The sequence below is a fragment of the Orcinus orca genome, chromosome 3, assembly GCF_937001465.1.
Source record: "Orcinus orca chromosome 3, mOrcOrc1.1, whole genome shotgun sequence".
Lineage (NCBI taxonomy): Eukaryota > Metazoa > Chordata > Mammalia > Artiodactyla > Delphinidae > Orcinus > Orcinus orca.
In genome coordinates this window covers 95,762,811-95,784,651 of record NC_064561.1, presented here as the reverse complement: position 1 = coordinate 95,784,651, position 21,841 = coordinate 95,762,811, and the positions used below count along the sequence as shown (strand labels likewise).

At 33.6% G+C, this 21,841-nt stretch overlaps 1 protein-coding gene across 1 annotated transcript in view; it reads left to right on the top strand.

The window, feature by feature from the left end:
• MAN2A1 (mannosidase alpha class 2A member 1) overlaps positions 1-21,841 on the top strand; it is a 167,685-nt gene that overhangs the window by 79,423 nt on the left and 66,421 nt on the right. Inside the window, exons 7-12 of the mRNA XM_004267441.4 lie at positions 398-584; positions 4,678-4,855; positions 10,335-10,537; positions 13,310-13,492; positions 18,016-18,130; positions 18,866-18,933. Of these exons, the coding sequence (XP_004267489.1) occupies positions 398-584; positions 4,678-4,855; positions 10,335-10,537; positions 13,310-13,492; positions 18,016-18,130; positions 18,866-18,933 (934 nt within the window). The remainder of the gene's footprint in view (positions 1-397; positions 585-4,677; positions 4,856-10,334; positions 10,538-13,309; positions 13,493-18,015; positions 18,131-18,865; positions 18,934-21,841) is intronic.

The following is a 21,841-nucleotide window of genomic DNA, read 5'->3' as shown; positions in this document are numbered from 1 at the left end:
CCGCTAATGGTCTCTCTCAGAGTGTCCTGTTACCTGAGGTGGGAGCAGATGTGGCCGGAGCTGGCAGCCAGGGATAGACACGGCCATAATTTTGGATGAGCTGGTTATAACTTTTGCTTCTGCTCAGTTTATATCCTTCCAGGTCAGCAGATGCTGCTTTATGGCGGGGCTTTTCTCTCTCAGCTAAGTTTAGATAGAAGAGGTAGATAGAGACAGATGTGAGTATCATCCTTCTGGCTGGTGGTCATTAAACGCTGCTTGGGTGTGTGTTCTAGTAGTTTAAGGGGTTGTTGATTTAGGGTACAGCTTGCATTATGTATGTATAAAGTACTGGAAATTTGAACAGTTTGGGGAAAACAAAATTTATAAATGCAGGTCTGTTGGCTCTTTATTTTAGATCTGGGATCTGTCACAGATATTTTTTGCCACATGATGCCCTTCTACAGCTATGACATCCCTCACACTTGCGGACCTGATCCTAAAATATGCTGCCAGTTTGATTTTAAACGACTTCCTGGAGGCAGATATGGTTGTCCCTGGGGAGTCCCCCCAGAAACAATATATCTTGGAAATCTCCAGAACAGGTACGAAAATATGCATTTTGTGAGACAATATCTTGAACAAGCAAGCATCAGTGGCTTGTTGCTGAAGGATTGAATAAATGGTTTTTAGTAGCCAGCTTATCCTTGTTCAAGGTATTCATTCAAACTAGATCTAAAGCAACTTAAAAATACCAGAGCCTTGACTATTTGTCTTGTATGTTATAACTTAATGGAAAGTGAACAATAGTAGATTAATATACAATGGATAACCTATAATACACTGTTATTACTGTCTCCTTTGCCCTCATTATAAAAGCCTTCTACTGTGTTTGATTGATTTCATATACTTTCGTTGATAATAAAACTTACGGTCTCTATGGTATAAATTGGTAAGAAAAGCAGCCCAACTGCAAAAACACATTTATTGAAATGGAACACATAAAGAGTGTAATTATCTGTTCCCTTAACAACAATTTCAGTAATAGTGAATGCTGCCCAGCTCTGATGAATACACATCTGCATCTTTCTGATGTTTTTGACTTATAGAAAACTTTAATTAGGAATATTTATACTTAAAGATTTTTAAATAAAAATCAAAGGAATGAATTATTTTTTTTTCTTAGAAGAAAACTGTCCTAATGATGGAAGCATCTCATTAAACCAAGCTACCTATACTTCTAATTCTGGTGCTTTTAAAGTTTAATTTCTTCACTTTAAAATTAGTGGCATGTTAATGCATGAAAATAAAACATTGTGTTGTAATATAAACCACTCAACTCTGCTACAAAAATAATATAGCCTTGTAAGATAGTTGCTCTGGGCTCAAATCTCTTTATTTTTGAGCATATGTATATGTATAACTGATGCACTTTGTTATAAAGCAGAAACTAACACACCATTGTAAAGCAATTATACTCCAATAAAGATGTTAAAAAAAAAAAAGAATTAACTACTAAAAAAAAAAAAAAGCCTTTTAAAAAAGTGTGTGTGAGGATGAAGGTGGGATTGGGTCTCTTTGCATTGAGTGTCCTTGTGGCGATAAAGAAAACATTCCAGTGTGAGCCTCTCACTGGCAGACAAAAAAGTATTTTAGCATGGCAGCCTTCTTGAAGCCATGGATTCTTTGTAGCAAAATCTGGCTTTCATAGTTGTTTTGAAAAACTGTCCAAGGTTTGGGATCAACCTGGTTTCATTTTCTTGATTCCTAGAGAAGTGAGGGTCAATGGGAGACCCTGAACAGCCTGCTTTCTAGGGTCAGGCTACTTAGGCTAAGAGAGTAATCCAGTATATTATGTAGCAAAAGGAGTAGTGGAAAGGAAGTGGTGGTGGATTGGGGCAGTGTGTGTGTGCATGTTTGAGCGGGGGGGATTCTTGCCTGTCTACTTGGGAAAACAGCTGTAACTGAAAGGTATTTACACTCCTTTCAGCTCCAGTGGTCAGGGATAAGAGACTTTTTGAAGGGTAACCGGAATCCCAGTGCACTCATAGATATTTTGAGGCCCGTTTTTTTCTTTTTTGGGTGCTCCTTAGAGTACCTGAGAACCATTTTGTGTAATCCCGTCACTGTATCATAGAACCCTTCAAAGATTACCCCCCCATCCCCCCAAGAACACATCTTGTGGTCAGTCAGTTCCAGTGATTCTGAAAGTGGTTTCCAGGCACCTGGGGCATACGGATGAAAGAATCTATATAATACCTACATAGTTTTTTTTTTAAAACTTCTTACAAATCTTGAAGTCTTAGCTCTGCTGGTTATTCCTGTGCAGATATCACCTTCCTTTTGAAGTTGTGATGAACAAAGATCAAACGTGGGCATTCCAGCTTAATGGCATTTGAATTTTTAATTCCCTAAAGAAAATGAAATTTAACTATAAGTTACAGGTGATACATTTAATAAGTTCAGTTTATCAGGTTCCTCTACTTTGCAGATAAAGAAATACCATTCTTCAACAAGTTCAGTTTTTGGTCTAGTACATATATTTTACATATGATTGATGATTCACATGTCAGGTAATATGATGTTTCAGGGAATTCTTTTTTTCTTTGTTCTAGTTAAGTTGCTCTTTCTTACGTGGTAGAATAAATGAAGAGAATTGCAGCTGTGCATCTTTAAATGTGATGTTGGTCAGTACATTTGTCATAAGTTTACTGTGCATTAGTGAGTACCCACTACCTGCCAGGTGGGTTAGGTTGGTCCCTTGGCTTTCCCAGCATTGACACTTTGTGAGCAGGAGCTTGGGAGTTAGTTAGGATAGATGCTGAATAGAAAAGGCACTTCATTAGAGTCTGTGATTTCTTTCCTCTTATGTGTTTTACACATATACATGCAAAATATGGTATATCTTACAGTAGTAAACCTTGGGATGCATTTAAATGATCGCATACCCTTTTTTATGCTGGTTGCCTGGGGGATCTAGTTGGATGCTCACTCATACTATATCTTGTATCGGCGATTTATGTGTATATTTTTTCCTCGTATTTCTTTGGTCTTATATATCTTTCTATGTGATTAATTTCATCGTATGTGTGTTTTTTAATTGTAAGTAATAATCTAAAATTGTTTTTGGAAAATGTGGAATATTAGTAAATTACTAGTAAAAATTAAGTACTATATTGAATGCTAATCTCAGAAAACTAAGTATTATATGTTATATAATTGGGTCATTTGTAGAGACGTGGATGGATCTAGAGACTGTCATACAGAGTGAAGTAAGTCAGAAAGAGAAAAACAAATATCGTATATTAACGCATATACGTGGAACCTAGAAAAATGGTACAGATGAACCTGTTTGCAGGGCAGAAATTGAGACACAGATATAGAGAACAAACATATGGACACTAAGGGGGGAAAGCGGCAGGGGGTGGTGGTGGTAGTGGGATGAATTGGGAGATTGGGATTGACATATATACACTAATATGTATAAAATAGGTAACTAATAAGAACTGCTGTATAAAAAAATAAATAAAATTAAATTTAAAAAAGAATATTACGGTTACATTTTACCCACCAAGTTATTAAATTTTTGCTAATTTAATATTTGCAAAATATTAAATTTTTTAATATAAATAGAGACTGTCAATATAAAAAGACTATCAATATAAAAAGATCATATGAGATTCTAAATTTAGTTAAATTTTTTTTCATAATTTCTACAAAATGCCTCTTTCCATCATTGATATTCTTTGAGATTTCTTCATAAATTTTAATATTGTGAATTAGAATCTAATTCTGGATAATCCTTGAAATGAAAATTGGAATAGTGTGTAAAAAAGTGTATTTGTCATTTATCACTGTTTTTTTAAGCTTTGGCATTAGAAATATGGAGAACTACTCTGGGTTCATCTGCTTGTTTAATTTCACTTTCAGAAGCGCTTCCTCTTAGTTTGTGTTCCCAGACTTCCTCAAATGGTTCTCCGATTCAGCATCTCCCAAAGGGTTTTTTACAGAATACGAGAATATGAAATATATGAAGCACAGCAGCACGTTGTGTTTAGCTGACCTTTTGAGTCATGGGTTAGCACCCAGAGAGATAGAAACCAAAATAGCTCATTCAACTCCTAAGCTTTATCTGTTGATCAGTATTAAGAAGGACACCGTGACGAATACTCACATTATTGACGGAAGGTGTTAAGTGAGTTGATTTTCTTCCTTTAGAAAAGGAAATATGCTTCTATAATTGGCTTCATTCTAAATACCTTTTTATGTTTAATTAGGCAATTTTAGATTAAATTAGAGAAAGGGACTTAAGTCAAAGCAAACTTCAAAGTTTATATAGATGAGAAATCCTGTCTTCTTGGACTAAATTGTTTTACGACAGGCTATCTGGGAGCCAATCTCTGTGGCTGACCTTTAGGAGGGCATTGATGCCCCCAGTAATTATATGCCAAAGTTGGTATGTGACTTTATTTCTCTAAGGATATTCCATTGGAAAACTATGGGTTTTTCCCTCTGATAAGAATTTATGAATATTTTAAATGGATAAAGAAAATCACTATGGTAGTTTAAAAAGTCTGCCTCATAAATTATGCTAAGATAGAATATAGGTAAAATACACAATATTTTAATATAATACACTTTTTAATGAGTTACCCCCTTGTTATTTTCTTAGTAGTATTTTCCTTTCTTCTTTTGTAGGGCTGAGATGCTTCTAGATCAGTACCGAAAGAAGTCAAAGCTTTTCCGTACCACAGTTGTCCTGGCCCCCCTAGGAGATGATTTCCGCTACTGTGAACGCACGGAATGGGATCATCAGTTCAAGAATTACCAACTGCTTTTTGACTATATGAATTCTCGTTCTCAATATAATGTTAAGGTAATGAGAAAATATTTTATTATGAGACTGTATTTGAAGTTGACCCTTCATTATTAAGAGAGGCTAAAACACAATAGCCTTAGTTTCTTTGTCCCACATCCCAGTATTTCGTAGAATATGTAGTTCTTCTATAAAAGTATAATTCATGAAGAGGAAAATTATCTTATATTACAGTTCCATTTCTAAAGTTGTCCCTTTCTTACCACTCATTGAGGATTAAAGAGGCATTACTTTATGTAGTTGAAAACATGCACCTACTAAGTTGTGATGTTCATTTTCCAGTGATGCCCTGTTTTCCTTTCCTACTGAAAGTGTGTTGTTTCTTACATTTGCGTCCTGTGATTTAGTAGTGTGACTGGCAGATGCACATGTCAAGAATTTTGCAAACAAACGTCTTGTATCCAGAGACTACAGTAGCGTTTTTCTTAGATGAGAAGGCTTCTAAAATTAATCATTTGCCTGTCGTTCTTGCTCTTTCTTCCCCCCTGTGGAAAATCTATTATGTACCCTAAAGTTGTGAGAATAGTGAAAATTCCTTCCTCCACCCCACTCCTGCTTCCCATATCCATGACTCAGCTACAACATTCATCAACTCAAGGTCACTCTTGTTTCAGCTGTGCCCCACTGTCATCTCACTCCTCTCTCTCGAATTATTTTGGAGCAAATCTCAGCGGTCATGTATTTTTGTCTATAACGATTTCAGTATGTATCTCTAAATGAAAAGGACTCGGTGTAAAAAGTATGATCGTAATACCATTATCACATCTAAAAAATTAAAAGTAATTTAATATCATATATCCAGATAGATTCAAATTTTCCTGATCTCACAAAAGCATTTTTTTTTTATTTTTAACAGATACATTGTGTAAGTCAGGATTCAAACAAGAGTCATATGTTGGACCCTATATGAGAAAATGAATTATCCAACAGTTTATTATATTCACATGTGAACCTTGAAGACAGTAAAAGATATGTGAAAATACCATAGGGAGGAAGTGATATACCTGGTAGGAAATTAGAAAGCTGATGATATACCACCTTTTATGTAGTGAGAATTCAAATTTATTAAGTAAACTTAAATAATATTAAATAAATAAATATACTTAAATAAAATATTGAGGTTATTCAAGATACTTAAAACTGAATTTCTACCATGTTATAAACTCTGAGCATCGGGCCTATATTTAAATCATCCCTGTAATCTCAAAGATAAAGTGCATACATGGACGTTTGATTAGAAGAGTCCGCATGTATGTGGGAATCTTATCTCATTATCTTCTTGGGGAATGGTTTTGAGGTCTGCAAAAGGATCCACTGCATGATTCTGAAGAATTTAATCCTGCTTTTAGTATTTTACCTATTTCCTCCTTTGTTTGCCCACTAGAACAATTTTAAAGTAATTTAAAAAGTTGATGTATCATATACATAGAAGTGTGCAAACCACTAACTATGCAAAGAATATTTTCAAGTTTTAAAACCCCCATGTAATATAAAAAAAAAGAATGTCTATATGTGTATAACTGAGTCACTTTGCTGTACAGTAGAGATTGGCACAGCATTGTAAATCAACTGTACTTCAATAAAAAAAAATAAAAAAATAATTAACCCCCCCATGTAACCACCATCCAGATCAAGATGTAGAACATTTATAGCCCCTGGAAGGGTCCCACAGATGTCCTCTAAGTCATTACCAATTCCTTCAAAAGTAACCACTATTTTCATTTCTATCACTGCGATTAGTGTTGCCTGTTTTTGAATTTTATGAGAAGGGAATCTTAAATATGTGTTATTTTGTGTCTAGCTTTTTTTGCTCCACATTATGTTTTTGAAATTCATCCATCCACCGTTACGTGTTGCTGTAACAGTAGTTCATTAACTTTTTATGCTGTATAGTTTTTCTTTTTTCCTTTTTAAGGAATATTTATTTATTTATCTGGCTGCATCGGGCCTTAGTTGCGGCATGCGGGATCTTCGTTTGCCAAATGCGGGATCTTTGTTGTGGCATGCGGGATCTTTAGTTGCGGCATGCGAACTCTTGGTTGCAGCATGTGGGATCTAGTTCCCTGACCAGGGATCGAACCCAGACCCCCTGCATTGGGAGTGTGGAGTCTTAGCCACTGGACCACCAGGGAAGTCCCAATGCCGTATAGTATTTCTAGTATCCATTTGATATATATATACCACCATTTATCCATTCTATTGTTGATGAACATTTGGGTTGTTTCCAGTTTTTGCCTATTACAAATAATGCTGCTTTGAACATTTTGTGCATGTTTTGGTATACATGTGTATGTATACATGTGTATGGCATGTTTTGGTATACATGTGTATGAATTTATGTGGGTATAAAATGGGATGGAGTTCTGGGGTTATTGGGAATTTACATGTTCAACATCACTAGATATTGCCAAACAAGATTCCAAAACAGAAGCACTGGATATTGCATTGTATGACGGTTTCAGTTGCTCCACTTCCTTACTCAGACTTTGTATTGTCAGGATTTTTTTTTAATCCTTTATGATAGATGTGATGGTTTTATTTTGTATTTCTGGTAGTTAATGAGGTTGAGTCTCTTTTCATAAGTTTATTGCCATTTGGATATCCTCTTTTGTGAAGTGCCTATTTAAGTCTTTTGATGATTTTTTTTTTATTAAATTGGGTCATCTGTCTTTTTCCTAACCATTTATAGTTCTCTTATGTATTTTGGATTGAGTCTTTTTTTCAGATAAAAGTTATACACATGTTGTCTCCCACTGTATAGCTTGTGTTTTCTCTCTCTTAATGCTGTCTTTTGATGAACAAATTCTTAATTTTAATTGAATGTAATACAGCAGTATTTTCCTTTATGGTTAGTGCATGTTATGTTTCGCTTAAGAAAATTTTGTTTACCCCTATAGTCATGAAAATATATTTCTTCTGAAGCTATCCTCTAGAAGTTTTATTGTTTTACCTTCAACATTTAGGTCTGTAGTATGTTTGGAATAGATTGTTGTGTATTGTGTGAAGGGAGGGATCGAGATACTTTTTGCCTATGTGAATATCCAGCACCATTTATTGAAGACCACAGTTTGCCCACTGTACTGCAGTGTCGTCTTTATCATTAATCATGAGTGAGATGAATGTATGTGTGGGTCTGTGTCTAGACTTTCTATTCATTTTTGTCTATCTGACTGATCTCATACTGTCTTAATTACTACAGCTTTATAATAGATCTTACTGTCTGATAGTATAATTCTTCTAGTTTTGTTCTCCTCAATATTGCATTGGTTATTGAGCTCATCTGAACCTATTGGGTCTGAAGTTAACGCTGTATTTCCTTGTATTTGTGACCCTCATTTCTTGCATGTTCACACACACATATTCTGCTTCCTAGTAATTACATTCTGCTTCCTGGTAATGAGATTAGGGAGTAATACGTAATATTAACTAAAATGTATTGAGAGATTATGATTTGGTAATTAAGTTTTTTAAGTGCTTTACTTTATTTAAAAATTTTTTTCTAGTTTTACTGAGATATAATTTGACATATATCACTGTTTATGTTTAAGGTGTTTAAGGTGTACAGCATAATGATTTGACCTACATATATTGTGGAATGATTACCTCAATAAGTTTAATTAGCATCCATCATCTCATATAGGTATAATAAAAAAAAGAAAAAGAAAAAATATTTTCCTTGTGATGAGAACTCTTAGGATTTACTCTCTTCACAATTTTCATACAAATACAGCAGTGTTAACTGTAGTCATCATATTGTATATTACATTCCTAGTACTTATTTCTCTTATAACTGGAAGTTTATACCTTTGGACTACCTTTCTCCAACTCCTCCTCCCTACCCACCACCTCTGATAACCACACATCTGCTCTCTTTTCCTGAGTTGTTTATTATTATTATTACATTTCACATGTAAGTGAGATCCACAGTATTTATCTTTCTCTTTATCTACTTAGCATAATGCCCTCAAGTAAAGTGCTTTACTTTAACAATTATTGAATTCTCCGAACATTTTCTGGCAGGTACTATAATTACTCATGAGGAAACTGAGGCACAAATAGATTAACTTGCCCAAGAAACACTATATTTGGTGAAGCCAAGATAAGAGTAGATAATATAGTTGAAAATTGATTTTCTTTAATGTAAGCATAAGGATTTGGAAATAGACATCCACTTTGCTGTTACAAAATTTATTATATCACAATTATATTAGATTATAATGACTTATATTATCTTACAAGTCATTATAATGACTTATATTTATATATAATGACATATTTATCTTACTAATATCATTGTTATGTTTCTGGTTAATATTTTGCCTTTGCAATGGAAGAATAATAGCTAAAACTTATACCGTTATTTGCCATCATGTTTCTAAGCATTTTACTTAGAACCCTATTAGCTGTAACACAGAGAGACCCAGAGACATTATATACTATGCTCAAAATCACATGTTTCATAAGTGGTAGAGATGGAATTCAAACCCACATCATCAGGATCCAGCTTCTGTGCTGCTCTTAATAACTGTTGGAGTGCCACTAACTCCTTTTGACTACTTTAATTATTTTTCTGCCACACTGAATCAAAATGGCTCTCAATATCTGTGTGTGTGTATGTATGTATGATGTATAAGGTCAGAAACAGCAAAATTAGCATCTTATTTAAAAGAACACATTCCCTACTTAATTGTCTAATTGTCTGTTTACTTCTAGCAACACTGCCTTTTAATATCTGTTTATGAGGTCTGGTATAATGTTTCTTTTTTCCTTTGATTTATAGAATCGTTTGGGCTCATAAAAATGGATTTATGTACTAGTAATTTGAGTCACTAGTCAGAAAAACCTTTTCATTTGAGCAGTCAGCCTTGCATTTCTTTTCCCTCTTTGTGTTTTACCTATATTCATTGTTACCTGCTGGTAGAGAAAGTCCATTTTTTTTAATGACCTGCTGTTCTCAAAAGTCTCTCTTCTCTCCATTATAAAGAACACAAACTGGGGAGAAGGGGAGGCCAGGGGAGGATATGTGCATATGATATATGAAAATACTTAATAGCTAACAAAACTGTTTTTCCAGACTTCTGGAACATTTTACTCAAAATACGTGTCTTTTATTTTTGCTGCTTCCCCCACTTTCCATTCATCTCTGGATTATTCCATATCCTGATCCTTGCACACTTGGAGATTCTAGGGATATGTAAGGAGTTTTCAGATCCACAAATTTGTAGCTCTAAATAACTCTTCTTACTGCATAGGTGTACAAGTTTTCTCTTAGTTTAATTTGGGACTTGATGCAAGTAAAAGAAAGTCACTGAGTGCTTCCCCCCCTGCATTTGAGTAAGTCTGAGCTATATATTTATCTTAACTTGGAAGCATGTCTTAAATATTTATTAGTAACTTTTCCTTTCAGTGCTAGAAGCAATTTTAAGGTAGAGATGAATGTGTGAATAAGTGAAATGTACCTTTTTTTTTTTCTTTCTAGATACAGTTTGGGACTTTATCAGATTATTTTGATGCACTGGATAAAGAAGATGCAGCCAATAGAAAGAATAGCCAATCAATGTTCCCGGTTCTAAGTGGAGATTTTTTCACTTATGCTGACAGAGATGATCATTACTGGAGTGGCTACTTTACATCCAGACCCTTTTACAAACGAATGGATAGGATATTGGAATCCCATTTAAGGTACAGTTACCTTTAGATAGCTACATTTATTTTTTCACTTCTTTTATGTTATCATAACCTATCTGTAGAGTTTTGCATAATATACAGCATTTATACAGTGTTAGGATGCATTTAATGTAATTGTGAAATTTTAATGCAATCAGAGATGTGTCTCCAAACCATAATCAGATTATTACAGAGGCTTTTATTCTGGAAGGAAAAGCAGTTTATGTAATTAGATTTTCTGGGAGTTGTATTCAATGTTTTATATTTTTCTAATTAAACTACTTATATTATTTGCACACCATGGTAGTATTCAGTGACATCATCGTGTGTCTGCAGGTCAGTAACCTGGCAAACTGAATTGTTGGAAACAGGGGCGAGGGTCAAAAGGAGCAAATAGGGTCTCTCAGTAGCCAAAATGTAGGCCTCAAAGTACATACTCTAAAACCAATGTACTTTATATGTGGGAGAACTTTAGAGGCTCCATCTCAGTTCTTATTTATTTATTTGAAACACATTTCTATAGGTATGATTTTCTGCTTAGAAGAAGAAAATTTGAAAGAGATGAGAACAGATGGAGGCAGAGTGATTGGTTGAAAAAGTAAACAGATATGGAGACGACAGGAAAGTCATTAGAAAAACATAAAAACACTCTAACCGTGCATTATCCAGTTCTTTTCAGTCACTAGCCAATAGAACTTTCTGCAGTGATAGAAATACTCTATTTCTGCACTGTTTATGAAGTATCGTAGCCACTAGCCACATGTAACTATAGAGCACTTGAAATTTGACCAATGGGACTGAGGAACTGAACTCTTAATTTTATTTAATTTTAATGAATTTTAATATACATAGCCACATGTGGCTAGTGGCTGTCATAGTGGAGAGTACAATTCTATGTAACTGAGTCTCATTGTTTTTTGATAAAGAGAAACCACCCCAAGGGAATCCTGAGGCTTTTTCTATGTGTGTAGCTCAGGAGAGTAATTTATTTTCATGACAAATTCATTGTCAGTTAAGTTCAAAATATGAATTCATGATGAATCTCAGTATTAAAAATAAAAATTTATATCAAACCCACCCTCTTCTATGTACTAATGGATATTGAATATATTTTGGACAGACTTTTTATAAAAATCAATAATTTCTTTAAGAATTGTACTTTTTTATAGTAGTGTGTGTTTTTATTATTTTTACTGTTGTTGTGCTACTGTTCCCACAAACTAACAGTAACTGTTATTTAAAAAGCCTAACCTTTGACTATTTGGGGGGATATTCACAAACGTGCCAGATGAATATACATTATTTGTAACAAAATAGATTTATATATTACAGAGATTTCTGCATTCTTACCCAATAGAATCTTAGTTATCTTTATGTTAGTTATCTTTATGTTATTCATAATTTTTGGGTCAAGTATTTTTTAGTGGCAAAGAGTTATGAATATTGGTTCAATCTTAATTTATTAAACTTGTTTAAGGTGTTACTTAAATATATTACTACTGGTAATATATTTTGATAATTCTGCTGCTTTAAACTAAAACAATAAACCTATAGTAAGTTGAATTTCAAAATGTAATTAATTTATTTGAAAATAAGTTAATTGTGTGATAATGATATTTCATCCTCAGCTCATTTGTAAAAAATGTGTATAAAATAGAAATGTACAAAGAAGAAAATATTATTGAAATCCACTTTTTTACATTTTGGAGTATTTATATGTATATATATTCTTTCCATAACCAGGAATACTTGCTCTGGATATATATGCATACATATACATACAATTTCCTTAATTCCTATATAGTGATTCTCATGCCATGAATTTCAGAAGGCTTATAATTTTGTAAAGTGGAGAATATTTAGTTTCTTTAAATTATTTCAACAATTCAAACGAATTCTTTTTTTTTTTTTTAAGCAGTTTGAATCTCTCCTTGTTTTTTGATACCTTGGTACATTTTCATGCTTCCTTGATTTTCCTCTCCATTATCTTAACATGTTTGTGGTAAAGAATCTTCTTATATTTTTCACTCCATCAAGGCATGTCTCTTTTTAAAGAACTTTTAAGAAACCCATCTTGAACCATGTCCTCAGATGAAAAACATTAAAGATGAAAATTATAAACCCCCATATTATTGCTCAAAACTGTCCTTAAGCTAAAGTATTTTTATTCTTTACTTTAAAATACTAAGAAAAGATGGCATAAGATTTATCATCTTTCAGTTTCTAATGTTAAATTCTCTATAGTTGTTGTATGTTATCATTCAGCACTTGGACTAACTCTTGTCTCTGAGCTGTCTGGCCATCATTTTCTTCTTCTCCTTTACTGTTAGTCTAACACTCATGTGGCCATGCATTTCCCCACCACCTCTCCTCTTAATGTACCTATGTGAGAGTAAATGGCTTTCTGGTGATGAAGTTCATGGTATATGTCTAAGCTGCTAAGAAGAAAGGACGGAAACATTTATCCAGTTCTTACTGCTTTGAGATATTTTTTCCCTATGTTATATGTAAATGGACATATCTTTCTGCCAACAGGTACTGACTTCTCTTCCTTATATCACTGAGACATGGTGTTCTTTGATGATTGAGAATTTAGATGTATTAGGTGGATACCTTTGTGGTTTTATAGAAATGTTTATTATCAGTATCTGTCTTATAAACTGATTGTACTGAAATCATGGATTTAAAAAAAAACACATTTGAAAATGTATCAGTGCCACCTATTTTAGGTAGTAAACTAAAATGTTTGTTTTGAAATAAAAATTAATGACTGTTTTATGCAATTAGGGCTGCTGAAATTCTTTACTATTTCGCCCTGAAACAAGCTCAGCAATACAAGATAAGTAAATTTCTTTCATCATCCCATTATATGATGCTGACAGAAGCAAGAAGGAATTTGGGACTATTTCAACATCATGATGCTATCACAGGAACTGCAAAAGATTGGGTGGTTGTGGATTATGGTACCAGGTAATATATTGAAAAGTGGACTTAAAACAAAATCTTTTAAAATTTCAGGTCATAAGCTTTTATTTTTGATGAAGTGTCTTTTTTAATTGTAATGCTGAATTTTTACTGAAGTAAAAGCACACTAAGTCAAACCAATTTCAAAGATACATGTGTCACACCAAGAAAACATTTTCAGTTATGCTGACAGCCCAAAATGCTTATGTTTTGATGAAGTTTTTAATAATTATATCCCTTATAAGGTTTGCTTTAGAAAACCCACCAATTTTCAGAGTCACCAGTTTTTCAAGAAATCTGTTGACAAAGTACTGGCTGTCTCAACTTTTTATTGTAGCGCATTTCTGTAAATGGAGTAGTAAAACATTATTATAAAACCGATCCCACTTTTCCCCAAGTACAGTGTGGTAATTGACCAAGGATTTGGTATCAAGTAAATCATAGTTATAATCCAGGGAGATAAAGAGCTCCACTTCATTATATAGCCATTTAATTTCATCCTATTTCATATCCATTTGTTCTCGGATACCTCATTTTTTGATAGGGGCATTGACAAAAAAGTTTAAGGCTGGAAGAATAGCCAGGAAGTAGAAGAGCCTAGAAACCTTGTCATATATGGCCGATATAAGGAATTGGGATGAAAAGCGATGGCCTGGGTATTGATATCAAAGCCATCTTTAGCTCTTGGATGGTCTGTCAAATGAATGATGGAGTAGAACTCAGTTATTTTCATATTGCAGATCAGAAACAATGAGTACAGCCTTTGGCTCAGAATAGCAGAGGGCTTTGTAAACAGTGCTTCCCAATAAGCTTACCTTTTGTGATAGTGAGATTTCCATCATCATACCAGAGTTGAGGCTGCCATTCGTTAGGATCAGTGCAGAGGAGATTCCCACACTGGGGGAGGAGTTTTGCCTATTGTTTCACTGTAGCTTAGGTTAGTATTTCTTCCAGATTATGCTTTGATATTATTTTTAAATCATTAAAAATATGTTCTGATTATAGATTTTAAAAGTTAATCTCTTTTATAGGTATTCTCATATGTGGAAAGTGTACATAGCACATAAAGTCATTATTAAAAACTTGATCCACAACTGATACTACTAATTGTAATGAGGGTTAATTAAAGTTTTAGTTACAGTATTTCGACTTCCTTTCCCTAAACTTGGGAAAAAAGTGTTCTTGAGGTTTCATTAGTTGACTTGAGTCTTTAAAAAATATATTCAAGGTAGTACCTTGAATATCTTCTCAGTTTTCTTATGGCAGATGTATTTAGCATCCGTCTATTGAGATTGAGCTGAGCTTAAAGTAAGAAAAACTCATTGTATGATAATGATGTTATTTCTTCCACAGAAAGCATTTTTGAAAGTAAGGTCAGATACTCCATTTTTCTTTTTCACCTGTTCCTGTCTTCTTGGTTTATTGAGAGTTTAAAAGTGAGGCTGCTGGGAATCAGACCAGAGCAGAGCTCCTAAGAGGAAATAGAGAAGTCATCCTCCTCCACTACCTACTTGCTATCTCTCTGGCTGTGATATTGAAAGAAATTTGGGTACAGGTCACTGGGTTTTTGCTACAGAACATTTTCTGTCTCATAACCTCTCCAGCGGCCTGTCATTAGTTCCTCCATATGTTTGGTGTTGCTTTTAGCTTATAAAAGCATCCACATACAAAATTGCATCTCAGAGAAAAAAGACACAATAATTCTCAAGTTGTACTTGACATTTGTAAATTTGCTTTGTGAGTACTTCACACTTCATTGAAAAGTCGTAAACAATTATCAAGTCATTAGCACAGACATTTTAAGTAGGAAATTTCAAAACACAAGTTAGAGAATTATAAATAAAGAGGCAGCTAGTATTGGGTGGTCTCTTGTCCTTGGATTGTTGACTACTTTTTATTCAGATGTTGGCAGAAATGTCCCAGTGAACAAGTGTATGAGTTAGGGGCTGCCTTTGGCTGCTAGTAATAGCAACTCAGAACAGAATTAATCCTATCCTGCTTATTTTTAGGCCATGTGAAAGAAGTCTGCAGGTCACTGGTTCAGGTGTGACAGCTCCACAATGCCATCAGGGCTCCAGGCCCTTTTAGCTCTCTCTTCTGCCGTTTAAGGGTGACTCTTAGTGTCATGCTATCAACAGTAGATTGAATCTTTATGTAATTATAAACTGGAGAGCAAGCATACATCATGGCATATTTGGCTGTTAATTCTAATCATGGCATAAAAAATGAATTAGAATGGGCAGTGTCTATGTGGATGTTCAGCTTAAAAGTGGTTAATGGGGCTGTGTGAAGAAGGAATGGTAATGAGGTCAATTACAGAAAGATTAAGAATTCTGTCCATTGCTAAGTTGTAATAAAGATAGGTAGGAGAAGAAAATGAACAGAGGGGAAGAACGAACGAGACTCCTAACATGTAGATCAAACTGTTGAATAACAGACATGATAACGTCTCCTTTAGACTGCAGGAATGGTAGCCAACTAGAAAACTGTGATTCCAAAGTGACGTTTCCTGAACTGTTTTATAATAGGATAAGGGCAGGTTAGGAAATTAGAAGCTCTGAGAAATACCACGTTGATGAAATGTTGAAACATGTAAAATTTTGTTCTACCCAGTTTTCCCCAGACTTATTTACTGTGTTTAGCTTTGTTTTGTTTTCAATAAAATAGCTTTATACATACTGAGAAAGTGTTTGGGAAATGCGCCTGTCCTTAGCGGTCATCTCATAAGAAGACTGCGTGTGTGCCTTTAGGACACGAAAATTGATTCGTGACATTCACTCAGTTTAATTAGGACTACTTTAATACACAGTAACACATATAAGGTTTTAGCTGATGGAGAACGTGACTTATTCTTCATGTTCAGATGACCTCATAAAGATAGCCATGTAGATAATAAAAATAAACTTAGATTGAAGGAGTTGTTTTTCTAACTGAATTGTATTCATTCATGTATATGGTCTTTTAGTCTGGTGAAAACACTTACTACTATGTAGTAAAACATTTGAATAGACTGAGAAATTTAGGTGGATGATGGTCTGAACTTAAATCCATAAGATTTTAATACTATGGTTACAGAGTTACTATGTAAATGCATTTAATTCATAACTTATTGATCATGATCGCTTACATCTTTGAAGTTAATCTTAATGCTCTGGAAAAAAGAAGTTATTTCTATCTAGTTCTTTTACAATTTTTTTGTTGTTGCATGCCGACAAAAATGTTTTTAACAGATAGATCCAAAATTGCTTCCTGTGTTGGGGAAAATAATATAGTCACTCTATAAACATAATAGATTTATTCTAATGGTTGATTGAAAACATGATTAGCAAAGTTTCTCTACAGATTTCTCCAATATGAGTTTGCTTAGAGGTGCCTGCTCTCTAAAGCTTTAAATAGTAAGATTAAATTTGGAAAAAAGGCGGTTTTTCCCCTATGTGTAGTGCTTCACCAATAGCTGGTAATGTACTGAGATTCTATTCCAGAATTGATCTTGAAACAGTTGATTCATAAGCATCCCTTTGGCTCCTCAGACATAATTATACAATTTGAATACAGTTAAGAATTTCAATGACAAAGAAATATGATAAGGACAAAGACAATTTCATTATCTGGATCTGTGAAATACTTTTTTTCTCTAGTTCTCTTGAACAAGAACATGAAACTAAATTCACAAAATATATATTTGAATTCTTCAGGAATTTAAATTCTTTGAAATGTGTATACTGATTGAATTTTTTTGTGAATGAGAGTTAATCTCATGTCTTCTTTTGTCATTATTTCAATGCTTGTTAAAGATTTTTCTAAAGTAAAGTATCAAATCATTGCTTTTTGGTAGAACGCCTTAGAGCTATTGGGGTGATCATGTTGGCTATTGTTATTATTTGGTATGATATTCATGTAGAATATAAGTAGTTTGAATAAGTTTATGTGTTTTGGGTGTGTCTAGAAAGTTTTCTTATTTTAAATGAATCCTTATCAGTGATACCTTCTGATTAACTTTTTTTTATCCCTAAGTACTTCATTCAGGGTAAAAAAAAAAAAAGAGCCAATTCATCATAGGTTTATTATAGGTTTCACTTTGAATACAGGATGAAGGTGATAGTGGTTTGGCCATAATTAAAGAAACTGAAAATATTATATACAGATTTTTTTAAATGTTTTTATTAAAGTATAGTTGATGTACAATGTTGTGTTAATTTCTGCTGTACAGCAGTGATTCAGTTATACACATACAAATTTTCATATTCTTTTCCATTATGGTTTAATCACAGGATATTGTATATAGATCCATGCACTATACAGTAGGACCTTGTTGTTTACCCATTCTGTGTATAATAGTTTGCATCTGACTAATCCCAAACTCCCAGTCCAACCCTCCCCCACCGCCTTCCCCCTTGGCAACCACAAGTCTGTTCTCTAGGAAAATATTGTATAGAGATTTGGGGGGGGGAATTTTATTTTATTTATTTTTTATACCGCATAGAGATTTTTGAATTACTTCTCAGACTAGTAAAATTTTTGGTTCACAGACTCTTTCATTCATTGATGAATTTAAAGAAGATAATTGGACATTCTGCACTGCTGCTTATTTTGAAGGACAAACGCTCATACGACTCTTACTCTTTTGATACCTTCCTAGAAATGGTTAGTTGATATCTTCTATTTTCATAATAAAAATGTGTGATTCTTTTGTTCTTGGGTTGGAAAAGGGAGTGAGAATCTTAATAAAAAGAGACATTGAAATATAATTATTTCTTTTTACATTATTTGAAAGAATTTTTATCACTTTATATAAATTACCTGTGTGTCCTTTCCCATAAGTGTGACTCTATTTGATTTATGGTGTGTATTTTATTCTCACTAAATCTAAGCATGAAAAATAAAATAATGAACTTATTTCAAGGTATGTAAAGCATACAGGCTTTTAGAACACTTAAGTGATATAGTAAGGTAACTGGACATTATAATTGTTATTTTCCTTAGCTTTAATTAGAAGCTCCTTGATCATATGTTTTCATATTAAAGTAAGAATGCAATAAACAGACTTACATTTTTTAAAGATATGAAACATATGACACAAAAGTAACATAGTAAAACTTTTTGCAGAATTGTCTCTAGAATTCTGATTTGATTCCTAGTTAGAACTGCTCGTTATGGACTCTAGTACCCGTAACATATGCTGTACTTGAAATCTAAATACACAATACATGCGCACAGACACAAGATTTATTTGTTTTGAACTATGATGGACTTCATGTAGCTGGAAAGGGCTTTTTTTTTCCTACTGTGCCCTTTTCATGTTTTTTTAAGGTACTATTACATAGCTAACTTTGAAACAAGTTTTAAAAGTAAAATAAAAACTTCTGTTCATTTTTATAGGATTTGAAACAAAGAACACAAAGTTCTCTGCCACAAAAAAATGTAATAAGTCTGAGTGCGGAGCCAAGGTAAATAGCATAATTTCTCATAAACTTTGACCACTTCTATGACTTAACTTTTTGGGGTTTTCATGATTTTGTTCTGGACCCAGCATATATCATAAGGCAGTATTTCATTTAATCAACTTACAAATTTAAAACAATTGTTTTGAAGAAATGGATTTTCTCCCATGACTGTGTTGTATTCAGTGCTAATAGCTAACACGGCGTTTGGTACCTTGATAGCTGAATAAACTATTATAACAATATTTCTTACAGAATACTTGATGTTGGATGGTAAATATATAGCTTTATTCTAAAAATTACCTTATATTTACAATATTGATTATTTTTAGAGTGTGTTCTTTCTTGATTACCTTTTTATTTACTTACCTTGTTTTCATTAATCTCTGATCCTGTATTTTTAAATGAAAGAAGAGACGTAATTACTATTAGAAGATAAGCGTTCCTACTGTAAATTATTTACTAGGTAACTGTCATTGTGCTTGTAAAACTGCCTCATTTTCACATTGTTGATTTATGTTTAAGTAAATGGGAAAGGTGTTCAGTCGACCTAAAAATGGGGCATTTAATGGATGGCTGCCTCTGATTTACAAAGAAACCTTTTATGTTTTTATTGACAATTATTTAACCAAGTTATCCATTTTTAATGAGCAAATATCAATCAGTCAGTACCCAGTGTATGCAGATACACAGCGTAGTTTTGTAATATAACTTTTTACTACCTAAATTGAGAAATTGAGTATCACCTGTTATAAATTGTAGAATAAAAGAGTAATTGTAAAGTGTAATTCATGATTTTACACTTTATTAAAATTATTTTAAAATAAATGGAATCAAAGTTATCACAGAAATTTTATAATTGTTAATAAAGTTGAGATTTCAGTTAAACATAGACTAGAGCCTTAGCTGACTAAACTTCTTCAGTAAATAGAAACTTAAAGCATATAAAGGTCAACCTTAGAACAGGAAGGTAAGTATATTTTAGTAATACTAAAGTATCACTAAAGTAATACTAAAGAAACCCTACATCTCATTTGGCTGGAAAAAAGAAGGGATTAATTTGAAAAGAAAGTTTAAGTCTTAAGTTTAGTCTTGCTGAAGTCTTAAAGCTTTCATATTGCCAGGCCATAGTTAGGATGAAAGGATAATGATATTGAAAGAAAAATCAGTTGTAAAATTACAAAACATTTTCTTTGTCTTAAAATAAGTAATGTTTTGATGAATTTTGGGTTGTATGGGCATTCTTTATATATTGTGTCCCTAATAAACTGTGGTGTCAGTAAATCTATTTGGCTTTTGGCATAATCCTCTTATCTATTACCTTTTTTATCTTTTTCTATTTTGTTGGGGGAAGATCTTCTTTTTTGCTGACTCTAAGAATAACTTATGCTTGCTATACGTAATTCATGCTCCATCCCCAGCCCATTAGTCTTCCTGTGGGTACATGTTAAGGTGGGTGGGATGCAGTGGGGATGGGGCCATAATGAGTCAGAGGACTCATGCTCTGTGCTCTGTCCTTGCCTTAGCCAGACGTAAGTGATAATTCAGCCTTACTTATGCCAGAGGAAGAAAGTTAGGAGATAGAGGTCTATTAATTAAGGACAGAAAGTTAGGAGATAGAGGTCTATTAATTAATATATTTTTGAGCTTTTAATATTGAAGAGTTTTAATTAAAGATAAACATAAGTAGGCTTTTTGAATCTATTAGGAAAACAGTCACTTTTTGATATTTCCATTTAAACAGTTTGTATTTAAATAGTGTTCTTCATTTTAATATTATATCTTCAGAGTTCTTTTCTACCAAATGTCAATGCTCCTGTTTCCGTAGTTAGGGGAATTGCGAATACTTAGGATTGTCTGATTCCTATTTTTATCTTTATTGTCCTTTTTGAACTTTAGAACCTCATGAATAAAACCACTTATATTTTTGGTTTTAAAATCTATTTTTTACTTGTTAGCCACAAATTTTCTGAGTTATTGATCTTTCAGTAAAATCAGTGAAGAATGGAGGACTGACTATGGCCTTTAAAATGGAAGCCTTTGGTAGTTTTATTTTGCAGGTACCGAAAGTTAAATAATTGTCTGTACTTCTCAGTCTTTAAATTGGCAGTTTCAAAAGAGTGGCCATGGTCTTCCCTGGTGGTGCAGTGGTTGAGAGTCCGCCTGCCGATGCAGGGCACACGGGTTCGTGCCCCGGTCTGGGAGGATCCCACATGCCGCGGAGCGGCTGGGGCCGTGAGCCACGGCCGCTGAGCCTGCGCGTCCGGAGCCTCTGCTCCGCAACGGGAGAGGCTACAGCAGTGACAGGCCCGTGTACCGTAAAACAACAAAAGAACAAAAAAAAAAAGAGTGGCCATAACTCAGTCTTCTATTCTTTGTGAGTCTTCTGTGATGCTCTAAGGCTTAGCTTTATTTTGCTTATAAGAATAATACTTATTTGAACGACATATTATTAATCTAAATAAAACATGCATTCTCAATAGGGAGATGTCTTCCCTAGGAGGCTAAGAATTGGTTCTTGGTGGCAGGGTGGGGGGCGGTGAAAAACACTTATTTTTTTTAATATGCAAAGCACAGATACAGATAATAGTACGTAACAGATAAACATTTTATGTGTAGTATTAAAATTGTGTAGAGGGATAATTAGGAAAAAAATGTCTAAAAAGAATCTTTAAGGAGGTTGTAATAAAAAAAGGTTGAGAAACACTGGTCTAAATCCATACAGTTTAAATAATACATGTGAATGAATTTGATCATGCTGTTGGCAACATTACAGTTATAACCTAACATGATTTAGTTTGTGAGTATTTAAAAAGTAGTCCATGATCTGCTGAAAGTGACATAGTACATGTCAGTGAGCCTAATTTAATTCACAAGGTTATGTGAGCTGTATAATGAATACATTCTTAGCCTT